The sequence below is a fragment of the Ailuropoda melanoleuca genome, chromosome 2 (assembly GCF_002007445.2).
Source record: "Ailuropoda melanoleuca isolate Jingjing chromosome 2, ASM200744v2, whole genome shotgun sequence".
Lineage (NCBI taxonomy): Eukaryota > Metazoa > Chordata > Mammalia > Carnivora > Ursidae > Ailuropoda > Ailuropoda melanoleuca.
The window spans coordinates 135,651,407-135,670,802 of NC_048219.1; the positions used below are offsets into that span (position 1 = coordinate 135,651,407).

The following is a 19,396-nucleotide window of genomic DNA, read 5'->3' on the forward strand; positions in this document are numbered from 1 at the left end:
GTCTCCCTGTGGTTTTAATTTCCATTTCCTATGTCTAATTAACTATGCAGGGCTTATTTATTACTTGTATCTCTTCTATGGGTCACTTCCATCTTCCTTTTGTGAAGATGTGTAAACAAATTTTTTTGCAATTTTTAAATCTGGTTGTTTATTTTATTCATATTGATATGTAAGAGTTCTTTATATATTATGAATAAAATTTACTTACCAGGTGTATGTATTAAAATATTTTCCCCAGACTATAATGGACTTATATTTTCTTTGCAGTGTTTTCAATGAGCAAATGGTTTTAAATTTTATGCAGCCCTAGTAATACACTTTTTTCTGTAATAGTTTTGTTTTTTATGCTTAAGAAATCCTTCATTTACCAAATATTAGAATGGTTATCTCCTACTTTTTCCTATAGAATTTTAACAGTTTTAGCCCTTATGTGTAGATCTAAAATCTGTTTCAAGGTAATTTTTGTTTGAATGGTGGGAAGCATAGCCAATAATTAATTAATTTTTATTTGAATGTGATATCCTATGGCTCTAGCACAATTGTTGGAAACATTTTCTTTCTCCATTTTGTTACCCTGGTAACTTTGTTGAAAATCAATTGATCGGATAGTTGTAGATTTATTTCTGGATTGTATTCTGTTCCAAAGATATATGTATGCTATTCTTACCTCAATACTATACTATCATGATATAGTAGCTTTTCAAATCAGGTGATGTAACTCATCAAATTTTGTATTTTTCAAAGTTGTTCCAATTTTTCTATGATTTTTGCATTTTCATATAAATTTGATAATTGACTTGAGGATTTCTACTGTGATGTTGATTGGGATTGTGTTGACTCTACAGATTAATTGAGGAAAAATTGACATCTTAACAATATTAAATTTTCCAATGCATTAGCAGAGTATTTTTTCCATTCTCAGAAATGTTTTACAATATTCAGAGTATAGATTTGCATATAGTTTGTTAAATTTATTCTTAAATACTTTACTTTTTTTGATCATGTATATAGTACTAGTTATTGGCTATTTAACATCAATATCTCAGTGATTAATTCATATTATAAACATTCTTTAATTTTGTTTAATGACCTTTCATCTTTCTAAATTCTATGTAATAGCTTTTAAAATATTTATTAAAAAAATCTGTGGGGGGGGGGCGCCTGGGTGGCACAGCAGTTAGGTGTCTGCCTTCTGCTCAGGGCGTGATCCTGGTGTTGTGGGATCGAGCCCCACATCAGGCTCCTCTGCTATGAGCCTGCTTCTTCCTCTCCCACTCCCCCTGCTTGTGTTCCCTCTCTCACTGGCTGTCTCTATCTCTGTTGAAAAAATAAATAAAATCTTAAAAAAAAAATCTGTGGGATTTTTCTATGTACACAATGTTTTTGTCTGCAAATAAAGATAAGTTTACCTCATCCTTCCCTTTTGATTTCTTCTTTGACCTATGGGTTATTTAGGTATCACTTTCAATTTTTAAAAATTTAGAGGATTTCCATATACCTTTCATTTATTGGCTTTCAGTTTAATATTGGTCAGGTTGGAAAAAATAATTTTACAATTTCAGTCCTTTCAAATTTGTTGAAATATGTTTTATGTCTCAGCTTATTGTGTCTTTGTGCATAATTCATTTATACTGGAAAAGAATGTGTATTGTGCTGTTGTTGGCAGAGTGTTCTAAAATGTCAATAAAATCCAGTTGGTTGTTTACACCTTCTACGTGATTTCTGATTATCTCTCTACTTTTTCTATCAATTACTGAAAGAGAAGTGTAAGAATCTGAGTATACTTGTGGATTGCTTATTTTTCCTTTTAGTTTCATTAGTTTTGCTTTACATATTTTGAAAGTCTGCTATTTCTTCGTCATTTAAGTCGAGTGTTGAGATTATTTATAGTTTATTAATTACCGATATAATTGAACGGAAATTTCCCATCTTGCTATCTTACTATTAGTTTTCTATTTGTCTTATCTGTTCTTTTTTGTTTTTAAAGTTTTCTTCCTTTTTAAAAAAATATTTTAGTACCTTTTTAAAGATTTATGTATTTATTTTACAGAGAGAGAGAGTGTGTGAGCAGGGGTAGGGGCAGAGAGAGAGGGAGGAACAGACTCCCTGCTGAGCATGGAACCTGAGACACGGGGCTGGATCACAGGACACCATTACCATGACCTGAGCTGAAACCAAGAGTCAGATGCTCAACTGACTGAGCCACAGAGGCACCCCTATTTTACTACTTTTTAAGATGCCACTTGCTCCACAATATTAGCTTATTAACCTTCTCTTTTTGAGATATATAGATATATATATATGTATACATAATGTGCATTTATATGCATATATCTGTGTGAGATATATATATAAATATTTTAAATTGCAATATAGTTAAATACAATCTTATATTAATTCCAGGTGTATCATGTAATGATTTGACATTTATATCCATTACAAAATGTTCGCCATGATAAATGTGGTTGAACCTCTGTCACTGTACAAAGTTACTACAGTATTGTTAACTATTTCCCTATACTACACTTTACATACCTGTGACTTATTTATTTTATAACTGGAAGTTTGTACCTCTTGATCCCCATCACCTATTTTGCTCATCCCTCTATCCTTCTCCCTCTAGCAGCCACCAGTTTGTTCTCTGTATTTACAAGTCTCTTTCTGTTTTGTTTTGCTTTGTTTGCTTTGTTTTTTTAGCTTTCACATATAAGTGAAATCATATGTTATTTGTCTGTGTCTGTTTATTTCACTTAGCATAATACCATCTAGGTCTATCCATGTTGTCACAAATGACAAGATTTCATTTTTTATGGCCAAGTAATATTCCATTGTATATCTTGGTAGTGGGAAGATAAATTAGTGCAGCCATGATGGAAAACAGTATGGAGGTTCTTCAAAAAATTAAAAATAGAACTACCCTATGATCAAGTAATTGTACTTCTCAGTATTTGCCTGAAGAAAACAAACAAAATTAATTTGAAAAGATATTTGCATCCCTATATTTATTGCAGTATTATTTACAATAGCCAAAATATAGAGTCAACCTATGTGTTCATTGATAAATGTTTTATATTTTTCATGATTATTCCACAATTTAGAATGTGCTTCTTTAACTTATCACAGTCTAACTTCAAATAGTACACCACTTCATGAACACTGCACAAAACTATTTCAATACACTTCCATTTCTTCAACCTTTTCCTTTGTTTTATAGTCATGAATTGTTCATATAATATACAAACACATTATAAACAATATAAATTGCTATTATCTTTGGGTTATATAGTCAATTTTTAAAAAGTAATTAAAATGAGAAAATATGTATTTTATATTTATCCACATATTTACAATTTCTAGTGTTTTTTATTCCATGATTTAAATCCACATTTCAATTTGATATTATTTACCTTCTACTCAAAGAACTTCTTTTCACTTTTCTTATAGTGCAGCACTACTGCTGATACATTTTCTTATCTTTTGTTTTTCTTAAAAAGTATTTATCCTACAAAACTAAGAGGCAACCCATGGAATGGGAGAAGATATTTGCAAATTACGTTACAGATAAAGGACTGATATCAAAGATCTGTAAAGAACTTCTCAAACTCAATACTCAAAAAACAAATAACCCAGTCAAAAAGTGGGCAGAATACATGGACAGACACTTCTCCAAAGAAGACATACAAATGGCTAACAGACACATGAAAAATTGCTTAACATAACTAGCCATCAGGGAAATACAAATCAAAACCACAATAAGATAGCACCTTACACCAGTCAGAATAGAAAAAATTAACAAAACAGGAAACAACAAATGTTGGTGAGGATGTGGAGAAAGGGGAACCCTCCTACACTGTTGGTGGGAATGCAAGCTGGTACAGCCACTCTGGAAAACAGTGTGGAAGTTCTTCAAGATGTTAAAAATAGAGCTACCCTATGACCCAGCAATTGCACTATTAGGTATTTATCCCAAAGATACATTGGGGGCATATGCTCCCCAATGGTCATAGCAGCAATATCCATAATAGCCAAACTGTGGAAGGAGCCAAGATGCCCTTCAACAGACAAATGGATAAAGAAGATGTGGTTCTTATACACAATGGAATATTACTCAGCCATCAGAAAGGATGAATACCCACCATTTGCATCGACATGGATGGAACTGGAGAGGATTATGCTAAGTGAGTAAGTCAAGCAGAGAAAGACAGTTATTATATGGTCTCACTCATGCGTGGAACATAAGCAATAGCACGGAGGACCATAGGGAAAGGGAGGGAAATCTGAAGGGGGAGAAATCAGAGAGGGAGACAAACCACGAGAGACTATGGACCCCGGGAAACAAACTGAGGGTTTCAGAGGGTGGGGAGGGGGGGAGGGGGTAAAAGGTGATGGGTATTGAGGAGGGCATGTGTTGTGATGAGCACTGTGTGTTATACGTAACTAATGAGTCATTGAACACTACATCAAACACTAATGATGTGCTATACAGTGGCTAACTGAACATATAAACATTTTTTAAATAAAAAAACCCCAAAACCTTCAATTATTAAACTGCATTGATAAAATTTTAAAAAAAGTATTTACCTTAATTTTGGAAAGATTACACATATGTAAAATTGGTAGACTTTGGCCCATAGGTCACTGAGGCTTTGGTTTTTGTTTTTTGTGGGTTTTTTTTTCTCTCTTTGTTGAATTTGGGTAGTTTTTCTTCCTACGTATTCAAGTTCACAGATCTCTTCGGCAGTTTCTAATCTGCAGTTAAACCTATCCAGTTCTGTTTTCATTTCAGATGATTTTATTTTAATCTCTAGAATTCTACTTCCATTTGAATTTCTTTTAGAGTTTCAGTTTTTCTCCTTATTAACTCATGTGTTCCTTTATATTCTTGTCCATAGTTATACTATTTAGAATAGCTATTTTAATATTATAATCTGTTTATTTCATACATTATATTGTAACTGAATGTGTTTATTTCTGCTTAAAAGTCAAATTTTCCTGCCTCTTTCCTTGTCTGACAGTTTTGATTAGATGCTGAAAATTGTGAATTTTACATTACTGAGTGCTGCATTTTATTATATTCCTTAAAATATGGCACACATTTAAATTACTTTCAAAATAGCTTAGAAATTTGAGGCTTGGGGTGCCTGGGTGGCACAGTGGTTAAGCGTCTGCCTTCGGCTCAGGGCGTGATCCTGGCGTTGTGGGATCGAGCCCCACATCAGGCTCCTCTGCTATGAGCCTGCTTCTTCCTCTCCCACTCCCCCTGCTTGTGTTCCCTCTCTCGCTGGCTGTCTCTATCTCTGTCAAATAAATAAATAAAATATTTAAAAAAAAAGAAATTTGAGGCTTATATTTAGTGTATTTAAGTCAAGTCTGAAGCAGGCTTTATTATAGGGCAGGGATCCTGGAACTTAGTTGTCTCAGGACCCCTTCTGTCAGGTTGCACAGTCCTGTGCTGCCTGCTGTCCACTGTCTAAAAATATTTCTCCATACATTTTGTCAAGTTTTCTTGTGGTTTACAGTGAGATGACAATTCCCACAGCAGTTAATCTTTCATCAATGGAATCATAAGATCCTGACTTTAAATAACCTTAAGTAAATCCCTCTTCCCCAATGTTTGCACCTCACACTAAGGAGGTGCACTAAGTTTTTTTATTTTTTTCTCTTCCATATTAACACATTTAATTTTCATGCATTAAACCAACAAAGATAAGCAGGAATAATAAAGATATGGAGAACATAGCCATCACAGAGTAATGATATAAATAAAGCTTCCTGCAGACAATCAGGAATATAGAATCTCCAGAGGACCTAAATAAATAAGTCTGCTTTTGAAACTCAGAAAGAAGTTACTCGGATACAGTTAGTATTTTATAGGACTTAGTGATAACATCATAGCCACTGAGATAAAACAATATAAAATGAAACAAAACATACAGAAATCATTGTAATGCTGTCTTACAAATGCCCATAAACACTTACGACCATAATAATTCATCATACAGTTGGGATAGTGCACCACATTTCAATCTTCTTGTTAAAGAAGATTTGTGTAAGTCGAAAGGCTTATATCTGTCATATATAACTTGGGCATGGGGGCCATCCACCGGCTCCCCACCCACAACAGCAGCAATTAACTTCAGCCAATTGTGTTGACAATTCTGGCTGAGGTGGAATGCCCAAAAGCTTCTATATTGTAGGTTTAACACATAGTCTGTGACTGTGGGGGAGAAAGCGCCACCATTTTTTTTTTCATCTAAAATAATAAAAAGGTGATGTGATCATACTGGAGATTAATGGTGGCTGTTCCAGGAAGGTGCTCTGAGCCTCCTGACATTTCTTGTCACTGGTGGTAAGAAAATGGACTAGAGTGGATTCATACTTTATAAGCTGTTCCTTTGGTAGCACATCAGCACTTGACACTGCCTCACAAGCACTTAGCCTAATTATAAGGTGGCCTCATGATAAGCTGCTTCTGCCTCTTACCTACTCTGCAGTGGAAGAATGGCTCTGGATTTTCATACTTGCGGCTTTAAAATATTTTATATTTCTCTTTAGCATTGCAATTCTGGTTATTGCTACAATTTACGTGGGTTTTCAGTAGAAAATAAATGCAAGTCAATGCAAGCTAATGCACATGCAATCGATGCCTTGCAAAGCTTTTAATCACACTTTCTTCCTGTACAGATCAATTGCTAATGAAGGTATCCAATTACTAGAGTGTGTTTGGGAAGAGCATTAAGTGAAGAGATCTTGATACGGTCACCTGTTTATAACTATGCATTATTCATGAGACCTTTCCTGTGTGCCTCAAATGCTATAGCAGCAGAGATGCCCAGCAAACTGTGACTGGTTTGGCTTGGGTTACACTGCAGTAGAGAATCTTTGTGTCCAACGGAAGAATGGAGTGTATTCTGCAAAAAGCAATGTGAGGGCATAGCAATATATTTAATGATTTAAGGTCCAGGAGAATAGCAGAGATATATTTAGAGATAATTCTGAGGAACTTTTTGTAATAGGAAAGAAAATAAATCAACACGTCTACTTTAATCAAACTGATGACACTATTGCTGAGCTTTGCTTGACCTAAATGTGTCCGTGCTTCACCTTGATCTAAAGAAGTTTCACTTCATTGAGAGAAGATACTTTTCTTCACCAGAAACTATTAAGCATGATTGACGGAGCAATTAAACAGGTATACGTATTTAGCAAACAAAGATAGCTCTTTCACAAGCTCAAACAGCATGACGTACCCAGTGATCAAAAAGGCACTCCACTGTGCACTACTTTATGAATTTATAATAGTTTCCTTCCAGTTCAGTTGTTGTCTAAGATCTTGGAGAGATTTGTACTGAGCAAAATTGAAAGTCAATGCAGAGTTGGAAACTACTGCCCATAATACCCATATGACTAACAAAGAGTCGACTATGATGGGGTATCATATTAGATTGCTCTTTTCTCGACTGCACTGCTGTCTAGCAATTTTTCTAGGACTAAATGCAGGAGAATGTGATTTTGCTATAGTGATGTGGATATTTTCTTTTTCTTTTTCTTTTTCTTTTTTCTTTTTTTTTTTTTAAGATTTGGACCTTTGCCTAAAATGTAAGAAAGAAGTTTGGGACATCACTTCAGTGTGACACACAGGTTCTTTTTTTCTTAGTTAAAGGAGACAAAATGTGAACTGACTAATTTCTACTACTTTATGGTGATCTGAACCAGGTGCTTCTATCTTGTTGTTTATCATTCGTTGATTATTGGCTTTACTTGTTTCCTTACAAATGGCCCATCCCTTTACCCAGATTCCAATTGGTGGAAAGAAATTTGAAAGAATAGAATTTAGTTTCATGGTCAGCCTTCACTAAAAAAAGGGGTTGTAAAATGTATTTATTCCAGAAGGTCGTGTTTAGCTAATAATTAAGAATGCTGCTACAATAGAAGGGGAGAGTAAATTTGGAGGGACTAACAGTCATTTTTTACATACTTAGAGTCCTCTTAACAGTGAGAAAAGAAACCTTTATCTCATCTAAAGCTTACACTTAGAAGTAATTTATTGAGCAGTTTTCATTGCCATGCTTTGAGCTGTCTCCAGTTTGGGGAGGTCACTATCTCTGTTTCTCCTGGATAGAAAGGAAGCTTTGAGAATAGTAAGATTCATTTTCCTTGGTGATGGATTTCCAAGTGTTCAGGCTGCGTTGTGGCAGCAAAAAAGTTGCTTTTCTGAGCAAGAGACTCAAACAATTGGGACTTGAAGCAAGAGAGGAAGAACTGGGAGGAACTAGTGAAAGTGTTGTTTCTTCTAATCATGTGCAGACTGTCAGTGTGTGGTCAAAGGCTAGACCAAGTCCCACGATCCCATCACATTAGTACGTGTGGTACCTTTACCTACTAATAATTTGAGTTGCTGCATATACTACTTTTAATTATTTTATGTCTTTTTTCATGGTCTGTTGAGCTAGATTATAATTTCCAGAGGCCAAAAAGTCTGCATTTTATTTTATTTGTGTACCTAAGCACACAACTGATAACCTGGCTTTTGACATATGTAAGATAGGCTATAGTATAAGAATTTTAACACAAAAAGAAAAAGACTATTTTGCATATTTTAAGATATTTGATATTAATTTAGATTATTTACCCTGTATTTTACCCTTTTCCTGAAACTAATAAAACACTGTACATTAATTATACTTGAATATAAATAAATAAATAATAATAAAACACAAGTATCATAACATGTAATAAAGCTTCTTTCTTTCTTCCTCCTTTCTTTCTTTCTTCTTTCTTTCTTCTTTCTTTCTTTCTTTCTTTCTTTCTTTCTTTCTTTCTTTCTTTTCCTTCCTTCCTTCCTTCCTTCCTTCCTTCCTTCCTTCCTTCCTTCCTTCCTTCTTTCTTTCTTTCTTTCTTTTTTTCTCTTGGCTTAATGAAGAGAAATGAGATGTAAGCTTTCTCTGGTGGAAATTATTATAGGAGACAGGATTTGAGTTCTTTCAGTCTGAAAAACTATAAAAGGCCAAAAGCTTAGTTGGTTTATGGGTCAGGGATAAGCTCTTATTACAGAAAAAAGTCATAGTATAAGTAAATCATTTGTGGAGAGTTTAGCAGATGGGCTTATAAAAGGTGTGGGTAAGGTGTAAGGAGAAATTAAGGAATTCTGCTTCCAGGCCTGAAGGGGGTGGTGGAGGCGGCATAGTTACTGGAAATCTCTAGAGACTAGATATTAACTGCAAGGAAGGATCCTTCACAGAAGGTGTGGTCATCGGTAAGGAGTGGAAACTAAACCTAGTAATCTGGAAGGGAGAAAGCACTTTTTTCTGGTGCTTTTTGTTGGGCAAATCCAACCAGAAGCCAGAGGGCAAGAGAATCCACTGAAGAGCTGTTGTGAGTGAGCCTCTAAGAGCAAAGCAAGGAGAAGGAAGGAGATTGGTTTTGGAAGACACAGAGTAGATATCCAGGACAGTTGACAGTTCATGGTTACAAATACATTAATTTTTTAAAGATTTATTTATTTATTTGGGGGGGGGAAGGGGAGAGGGAGAGAGTGAATCTTAAGCAGACTCCATGCCTAACACAAGTTCCATCTCATGAACCCAAGATCATTACCTGAGCCGAAATCAAGAGTCAGACACTTAACCAACTGAGCCACCCAGGCACCTCCAAGGAACACATTTTGAGAACCACTGTTCTGGATTAGGATTTATCCATGCAAAAAATTGATCATAATTTTTGATGGCCTAATTAAATTTTTATTACTTTAATTCTTTTTGTTAAATAGTGATGCTTGTTAATAATGATAATTCTAAGCAGCCTAATTAGTGGAAATATAATTTTACACTAATTCTAATATTTAGTATTTAGTACTAATTTCATAGTATTTTAGTGTTCTTTAGTATTTACATTAATACTATATTTACCTAATTGTCCAATTAAAGTGATGCCTCATTTAATTGATATTGGAAAATGAAATATTCTACATTAACTAACTTTCCCTTTAACAGTTTTAACAGACATTTAAAAAATATACTGAAACTTTTGATTAAGACAAGATGTCGTAGACCATATTTTCTCTGCTCCTTTAAGCTAAATACAACTGGGAACGGCACAAGACACAACCAAAGAAGGACCCTGAGGGTGGTAAAAAGAAAGCAAGTTGGCTTGAGAACCCATGACTAGAGACACAGCGCAGTGAAAGGCATCTTGCATCCTAACACCCAACAGCAGAAGTCCACCCACCCTTGATCTAAAAACAGCAAGTAGTTCAGGTAGGCTTATTCTTCCCGAATCTAAAGAGAGTCCCTCTGGCAATATTAAACAAGACTGCACTACTGACAAGAATTTCTTGAGGGCCCTACCAAAAATAAGGTGACTGGGGAAGAACTCCCTTTTCTGCTGGGCCAGAGATGACCCTTTTCTGCCAAAGCAGATGGATGGAACTGGCCAGAGAGATCAAGCTGCAGCAGTTGGCCTGATACAAAAAGCCTTTTTGATCCAGAAAGTCTCTCTTTGATCCAGAGGCCTGCCTGAGACTCTCCTTCCCTGTCCAGAGACACTATAATGGGTGGGTAGAGCCAGCAAGGGGAATGCAGCCACAGATAACCCAATTCAGGAGCCTTTTTTTTTCTCATGAGCTATAAGTAAAGGGATTCACCTGTTTTCCCCAACCACCACTGAGAAAAACCAGGTTGCCTGACCTGTAGAAACTTCTTCCAGTCCCTTAGGCAGCACCAACAGAAACCAGTGGGAGTCCAAACAACACCAGAAAAACCAAGAAGATCAAAATAGCACCACAAAGCCTCTGAAAAATTAACCTGCCAAGGAACCACAGCTCACAAAAGTAGATCAAGACCTACGTGCTAAACTGAAATAATGTGACTACCTGCTAAAATAAAAGACTTAAATAGGATCCACTATTTCCCACCATAGTAGACAAATTCCCTGAGTATGATGGAAAAAAAATTATTCAGCATACTAAGAACAAAAAAAGTCACATCTTGAAAGAGAAAATACAATTAGCTGATGCAATACTGAGATGAATCAAATATCAGAATTATCTGAAAAAAATTTTAAGGCATGCATTATAACAATGCTTCAACAATCAATTATAAATTTTCTTGAAACAAATTTAAAAAATGGAAAATCTCTGAGGAAATCGATTTTAGAAGGAAAAAAATGTATTACAGAACTGGAAAATGTAATAACAGAAATAAAAAAACTGAGTAGATGGCTCAATAGAATAGAATGAAGATGACAGGAGAAAATCAGTGAACTTGAGTACAGAACAATAGAATTCACTCAATCTGAACAGCAGAGAGGGAAAAAAATCGACCAGAAAAAAAAATGAACAGAGCCCCAGGGACCTATGAGACAATAACAAAGAGCCATCATTCATGTCAACAAACCCCAGAAGGAAAGCAGAAAAGAGGGGAGCTGAAAAGTTGTTTGAAGTATTGGCTGAAAGTGTCCTAAATTTGGTAAAAGACACAAGCCTATAATTCCAAGAAGCTGAGTAAACACTAAGTAGGATAAATACAAAGAAATCCATGCCAAAGATACACCACAGTTAAAATTTAGAAAAATAAACACAAAGAAAAATTCTTGAAAGCAACTAGAGGGAAATGAGTATTACCTGCAGGAAAATACCAATTCAAACGATAATGGATTTCAAATCTGAAGTCATAGAAACTAGAAGTGTTGAAATAAAAGAACTGTCAGCCACAAATTCTATGTTCTGTGAATCCATACTTGAGGAATGAAAGAGAAATAAAAATATGTTCAGAAAAAGAAAAGCTAAAGGAATTTATTACTAGCAGACATATTCCTTTTTAAAATTTAGTAATATATTTAGTTTAACCCAAAAATGTATACCAAAATGTATATCGAAAATGGTATCATTTCAACATATAAGTATAAAAATATTAAAGAGAAATAAAATATCTTATTCCTAAAGATTGGCTAAGCAAAATTCTTCAAACAGAAAGGAATTGATAAAAGAAGGAACACTAGAGCATCAGGAAGGAAAAAGGAATAATGGCAAAGAGCAGATAATATAGGTACGTTCAAAGAACCATTCATTTCCTCAGGAGTTTTAAAACCATATTTTATGATTGGAACAAAAATTATAGCATCATGGGCGCCTAGGTCACTAGTCGGTTAAGCATCCAATTCTTGATTTCAGCTCAGGTCGTGATCTAAGGGTCATGAGATCGAGGCCCGTGACAGGCTCCATGCTCAGCATGGAGTCTGCTTGCGATTCTCTCTCTCTCTCCCTCTGCCTCTCCCTGGACTCATGCATGGTCTCTCTCTCTAAATAAATAAAACCTTAAAAAAAAATTATAGTATCATCTGATTCCCATGACACCGAGACCTTAAAAATGAGGAAGACAAAGGGATATAAATGAGAATGAGGTTTCCACACTTCACTCAAAGTGGTAAAATGTTGATGCTAGTGAACGGTGTAATTCATACATAGATAGAGGGACAGATTAGTAATACTCAGAATGACCTCTACCAAAGATACACAAGAGATACATTCAAAAACACAGTACATAAATCAAGATGGAATCCTAAAACATGTTCAAGTGTTGTGCAGGAAGTCCAGAAAACAGAAACAGAGAAATCAGAAATAGAGAAATGAGACCAAAAGAAATAAATAGAAAACAAATAATAAATGGAAACCTTCAGTGCTAACATATTAATATCACCTTGAATGTAAATGGTCTAAGTAAATCAATAAAAAGTATTTAAAAATGTGACCTGGCTATGTACTGCTTACAAGAAACTCATTTTAAATCCAATGACATCTGACTGTTAAAAGTAAAAGGATGAAAAAAAAGAAGACTGCCCTCACCAATGTGGGCAAGCATCATCCAATTCATTGGGGGCCTGAATGGAACAAAAAGATGGAGGGAAGGATAAATTCTCTCTCTCTGTCCTTGAGCTAGGACATTCATCTTCTCCTGCCCTTGGACGTTGGAGTTCCTGGTTCTTGGGTCTTAAGATGAATTCCAGGCCTTACACCAGTGCCCCTCCCCACATTATTTGGCCTCAGCCTTGGACTAAGAGCTATACCATGGCTCTCCTTGTTCTCAGGCCTTAAGATCTGGACTTAATTATACCACTGACTTTCCTGATTCTCCAGCTTGCACATGGTATATTGCCACATATCTCAGCTTCTTTCATCCTGCAAAACATTCCCCGTAATAATAAATTTCCTCTTACAAATCTATATACAGGTATCCCTCGCTTTTCAAAAGTTTGAGTTGCACCACTTTGCTTTTACAAAAGACCTACAGTAGTGCCCGTTTTCGCCAACCAAAAGAAATTCGAAGAGCATTTTCACTTTTATGAAAAGAAAAAAGAAAAGAAAAATTAAAGGAAAAGTGAAAATAGCATTTCTTTTGCCATAAGCTGTTATCCAGGCAGCAAGAGCGGCCCCATCAAGCTCCTTCCCTGGAAATACACTCAGCATCTCAGCATCAAACTGCCACAACTTTGAACTGTGTTTGTAAGCATCTGTACTTTGTCTTGATATATTTTGTGTATCCATTAGCAAGTTCTGTCCTAAGGTAACAGAAAAGCCTAAGAGGTTATTTTTTGGGTTTGGGAATGATAACATTTTTTCCCATATCAATTAGTGGTAACTACTTCACCTTACATCATTTCAGCTCATATGAGATTTTACAGGAGCACTCTACTTTTGGATAGTGGAGGAAACCTCTGTGTTCTATTAGTTCTGTTTCTCTGGAAATCCCTGACTACTACCTTTTTAAGGATAAAGACAACCTTATTTATCTCTAAATTGTTGTGTCTAATACCTAGGAGGTGTTCAAAAGAATCTTATGAAAACAAAAATGGGAGGGAGAAAAGAAGGGAAGAATATGATGAGATTTTACATGATTGGTAACTCTGAACTTACGGATCATTTTAAGAAGCTACTCTCATAACAAACTGAGGGTTTCAGAGGGGAGCGGGGTGGAGGGTAGGGCTAGCCCAGTGATGGGTATTAAGGAGGGCACGTATTGCATGGAGCACTGGGTGTTATATGCAAACAATGAATCATGGAACACTACATCAAAAACTAATGATGTACTGAATGGTGACTAATATAACATAATAAAAATTTTTTTAAAAAAACAAGTTACTCTCATGTGATGTAGACTTAGGGGGTGTTGTGCCTCCTGGATGGTTCATAAACTAACTAGCTGGAATTGAGAGAAAATCCTTTGAGCTCATATGGGCTTTTGAAGTCAATGAAGATAAGAGGTTCACTTACAGATGAGGAGATGAGTAAGTGTCTGACCCTGACAGTGTTAGGTTCTCTAACGTAAAAGATAAAGTCCCCACCTGAAGAGTGAAGACTCAGTCATTCACTGGAGCTCTTTATTGACTGTTAGAATTGAGAATGTGGACCTGGAATCTCTGGAAAGAACAGTTAAGGGAGAAGAGTGTTCAAGAACCAAAGGACAAGATAAAGCATGTCTGGGAAGGGATCAGGGTGCTCAGAGTAATTCTCTAATTTTCCACCCAATCTCTGGGTTAGATGTTTTACCCCATCTTTAATTCCTCTTTCTTTTTATAGTCTAGCCTGAAGAACCAAAGGCTTAGAACCTTAGGTATCATCTCTGTATGGACTCCTTTTCTTAAAAATGTCTTTGTGTTGACTACAGTTACCTTCTTCTCTAATTGGTAATATCTTTCTTTTTCTTCCAGGATCCACTTTACTAACTTCACCTATAATTTTCAATGTAGAGCCCATCATTCTTTCCCGAATACATATTGCAATTTATACCAATAGTATAAAAATTACCATATATTATAAGTAGCTGTTTTCCCTCAGTAGTCAGCAAGTTCTCTATTCTCAGATTTATCTCTGTATGTATGTATGTATGGATGTATATCTTCTGCCTCTAGTTAGGTCATTTATTACTAGACAGTTATTGTACATAGTGGTCAAATATTAAGGCTCTGAAACTCTACTTGGTTTAGTGTTCTGGCTTCATTGCTTACACGTTCTGTGTCATATAGAAGCTCTTATAACCCTTCTAAGTCTATTTTGTTCATCTATAAAATGAAAATTATCATTGCTTCATGAGTTGTTGTGAATATGCTGGGTTCATGCATGATAAAAACTTACCGCAAGGCTGGGCATAATAGTCTGCTCAATAAATGGAAGCTATTTCCAATATCTTTAAAACCATTTTAAAGTATATTCACTATACTTATTAAAGGAGCAGAAAAATTTTTTAAAGAAGCAGATTGACAAATGATAGCACACCAATCAATTTAATTTCAGCATTATCCTCCATAAAGCAAATTCTAATTAATACTGAGATATATCTAATAAACTTATGACTTTGATAGGAGGAGTACTTTATAAGTTTTGTCAATGTGTAAGGGTCTCTGTTAAGCTTACTAACATTTATTTTACAAAATTTTTTTAATCCAAAGGAAGCACAATTTTGCCAGTTTTGAATTTTGAGCCCGAATGAATAAGCTTTAATGTAATTAGGCTCATTTGAAAAGTTCTTATCATACAAAGTAGATGACCTGACTTATCAAAGAAAAAAACCAAAAGCTTACTGTGGTTAACAGGTTGTATTTATTATATTTTATAGTTTCTAAAAAGTAGAATATATTGTAAGACTTTGTTAAAAATAATTCTTTACACAGTTTTTGGAAGGTTAATGGCAAACATGGTTTATGTGGGATATAACTTTCAAACTAAAATCAGCTAATGGTCTTGAATTTACAGAAGCATGTTAAGGTTCAGTTTAAATATCTGAAGCAGTTTCTACATTAAAGCATTTCCAAGAAGGAGAAAACTAAGAAATTTAGATAAAGCACCAGCTGTCACCATGTCACCAAGTTAACATTAGTTCCTCACTAGTCCCCATTACATGATGAAGAATGGGAGGACAAAGGGAAGGAACACTTATAGAAAGAATCAGAACCCTGAAATTACATTAACTTAAGGGTTCCCCCAAAGGCATCTTGGTCAAGTTAAAACATTTCTGAGGAGCAGAAATAGACTATAATAGTTAAGGCTCAAGATCATGCATTCATAATAAAATACAATCGTTGACATTTAAGTGACATTGAATGTCATACAATATATTTAAAGTCTGCCATTTAAGTCAACAGTATCCATATTTTCTTTCTGAATCCTTTAGGATTTTGTAGGCACATTGAAATCAATCTTCATACAAAGGGAACAAATATCAGAATCTCGTACTACATGGATGCAAGTGGCTGCATTTTTATGATTATATCAAAAACCAACTATTTGTGCCTATCTTTTAAAGACAATTTCAATAGCAAAAATTAATAATTAGGGTTTTCAAGTTTTTCAAACACAAAACATTTTACAGTGTGTGCGATGAGATTCAAAACAGCAAAAACAAACTTAAATGAGTGAGAAAGTGAAAACTAATTTGTATACACTAATATTACATAACACCACCAACAACAAACTTACACTTTGATCAGACTCTTCACAGTATCAGTGGTCATTTTCTTTCTCCAAGTTATAGAGAACCATAAAGTACAGTGAAAAGTATTTCAAAGTGGACACAGTTTCCCAAGTAAGGACAAGACTCTGTGAAAATCCCGAGACATAATGGCAACCCTTGAATCTTCTAATTCATATTATGACTTTCATTTGTCAGATCTTACTACTCAGTGTTACATTATGGATAAATGGTAAAAATATATCAGTCTTATGATAATACATGAATCTACTAACAGTTTCTGTATTATATCATTTTAGTCAATATATACTTTAAGAAAGTATAAATGAGAAAAAAATATGAGGAGAATGTAGGCCATAACTAAAGTTCCCTTTGTGCTACTTATTCTCTGAATTCATTCTGTTGAAGAGCTAGAGCTTAGGTAGAGCTAGTCAAACAGATGAAAAAACAGGAATCTAAAAACAAACAATACTAATTCCCAGTACCAAAAGTAAAAGAAAACAAAAACCAAAACCAAGGCTTCAGTCAACCAAACTTGGTTTGGATCAGCCCAAGAGTATCCGCGGTTGATCTCAAAGGAACTTTCTAAGAACTGCCCTTTTCTCTCCCCCCAGTTGGCATCTTTATGATTTAATGGCCTGTAGCAAACTATTTTTTAACACTATCTCACCTTAAGAAAGTACTTATTGTACATGCTTATTTGTAACTAAGTCCTATTAATGGTGACTTGAATCCCATAAAGTAGGCCTAAGATATACAAGGAAGCCCCTTTTGCTACTAATCTCTACCATCACCTCCCTGATCCTCAAGAAGAAACACACACCATAAAAACCAGAGAGAGAAAACAAGCACTGGATTATCAAATGGCAATTTGAAGCCATTTTAACTCACTGAAGTGACTTTAAGGGGTTGTCTTAGTTAGACCGAATATACAAAGATAAAAAGTAAACTTGACATGGAGTCTTGTGAACACAGCTTAAACTTCCATGGATTATAAACAACTGATGAGTAAGTAAAATCTTTACTTCTCTGATCTTTGTTTTTATTTCTGATTCAAACTTCTAACATTTTTAGAAGGTGAAGAAGGTGAAAAGGTGGTAAGTGGGATTAGATTTGGCTTTGAATAGTTGACTTTTCCTCAGCTTTGTCAAAATAGGCATTGTCTGTGGTAGCCTGAACTTCTTTGTCATCATCTATCATATGAATATCTGATGTATTTTTGTCATTTTGCCTCAAGCGGTAACTTTTATAAGCACGTTGAATTATGGTTGCTGAGACTGCCTCTTGTTTTCGTTTCAGTGTAGTTGTAATTGGCTCATATGCAATCTTAAAAGGGTTTGCTAACACAAACCCTGATTCCATCTCTGAAATAATTTTCTCCATCCTCACATCTTTACCCATAACTCGCTTTGTTAAAGCAAGTAAGATATCAAGGCAATGAATTCTGTCCCCAGCAGCCATGGGAAGATCCATGGCAACAAGCTGGCCCTTGTTTGGTTTTGGCATAAAAAGAGGAGGGTCAAGAGCAGCTGCAAAATCTGAAAGCTGGCTAGAGTCTATATACTGGGTCCTATCAGGATCAAACCGCTTCCATACCTGAAAGAATTTCCTAAAATCATCTTCACTTAATGTCTTGGCTTTTTTTTTTGAAGCAATATTTAAAAATTCCATGACAACAACAACGTACATGTTTACTATGATCAGCCATGATATGAGGATGTAACTGACAAAATAAATAATCCCAACAAAGGGGTTACCACAATCTCCTCTAACCTGAGTCCCAGGGTTAATTTTATCAGGATCACACTCAGACCATTTGCTGTTGAAAATTGCATTGAGCATCCCATCCCAGCCAGCAAATATTGTAACCTGGAAAAGACAGAGCATACTGCTCCCAAAGGTTTCAAAGTTGGACACATCATTAATTCCAGCTTCCTTTTTAACATAGGCAAAATTGTACATTCCAAAGATGGCGTAGATGAACATGACCAGGAAGATGAGAAGGCTGATGTTCAACAATGCTGGGAGAGACAATATCAAAGGGAGCAGCAGATCACGGAATAGCTTTGGTCCTTTCCCAGGACGCAGGATGTGGAGGATTCGTGAGAGTCTTATCAGTTGCATAATGGAAGGAGGCACAAGGTAGTATCCTACCATCACAGGCAGAAATAGTTCTTGGTGTGGGAGAAGATAAAACAGGCAATAAAATTACTTAAATATGATTATGTTTAGAGGAATACAAATTATTTTATTTCATTTATTATTTCAATTATTTATTTATTTCAACTATTTCTTATTTCAATTATTATTATATCATTTTTTCTATATATTAAGATCATTTTATTAGCCCTTCCCATATAACAGAACATATTAAAAGTGGGGATTAGCCAAATACTAATTGCGGCAATTTTCAGGGTATCTAGCAAAATTTGGAAGAGAATTATTTGTATCATCATCTTAAGAGTACTATAGGGCAAGTACTTTTGGAATCACAGATGGCATGATTCCATAATAAAAAATAGTAGTCATATTTTTTTCTGATTGTAGTTGCATGAAGAAATTTAGTTCAATCCAGCCTAGCCTTTACTGGATATCTCATAAAGGTGTCATGCAAATATGTAAAGATGAATGACCTGACTTTTTCCCTCAAAAACCTCAAAATCTAGAGAGTAGAGGTAGATATTTAAAGTAATTCTAATGCAAGGTAGAAAGACCTAGTTGATAAATATAATTACAAAAATGTCTGGCATTCGGTGATTCACAGATTATAATTTAATTAATTTATTTCTTAAGTAGTATTTGGGCCCTTAGCAGCTTTAAATGGAATTAAGTAAATGAATCTTGGCCTAGAACTATTTTTGTAGCAGTTGTTGGTAGATGAGGGAACTATGGGAGTGAGAGCTATAACTATAAAACAAAGTAAAATTACAATTACC

General features: G+C 35.0%; 1 protein-coding gene across 3 annotated transcripts in view; it reads right to left on the reverse strand.

Annotated features, from left to right (window-relative positions):
• Positions 1-15,582: 15,582 nt before the first annotated feature.
• The window catches only part of SCN7A (sodium voltage-gated channel alpha subunit 7), an 80,654-nt gene continuing 76,840 nt past the window's right edge, over positions 15,583-19,396 (reverse strand). For all 3 annotated transcript variants that reach the window (XM_002923800.4, XM_019804424.2, XM_034654678.1), the window contains exon 25: positions 15,583-18,634. In XM_002923800.4, coding sequence (XP_002923846.2) covers positions 17,568-18,634 — 1,067 coding nt within the window. In that variant the 3' untranslated portion in view covers positions 15,583-17,567. The remainder of the gene's footprint in view (positions 18,635-19,396) is intronic.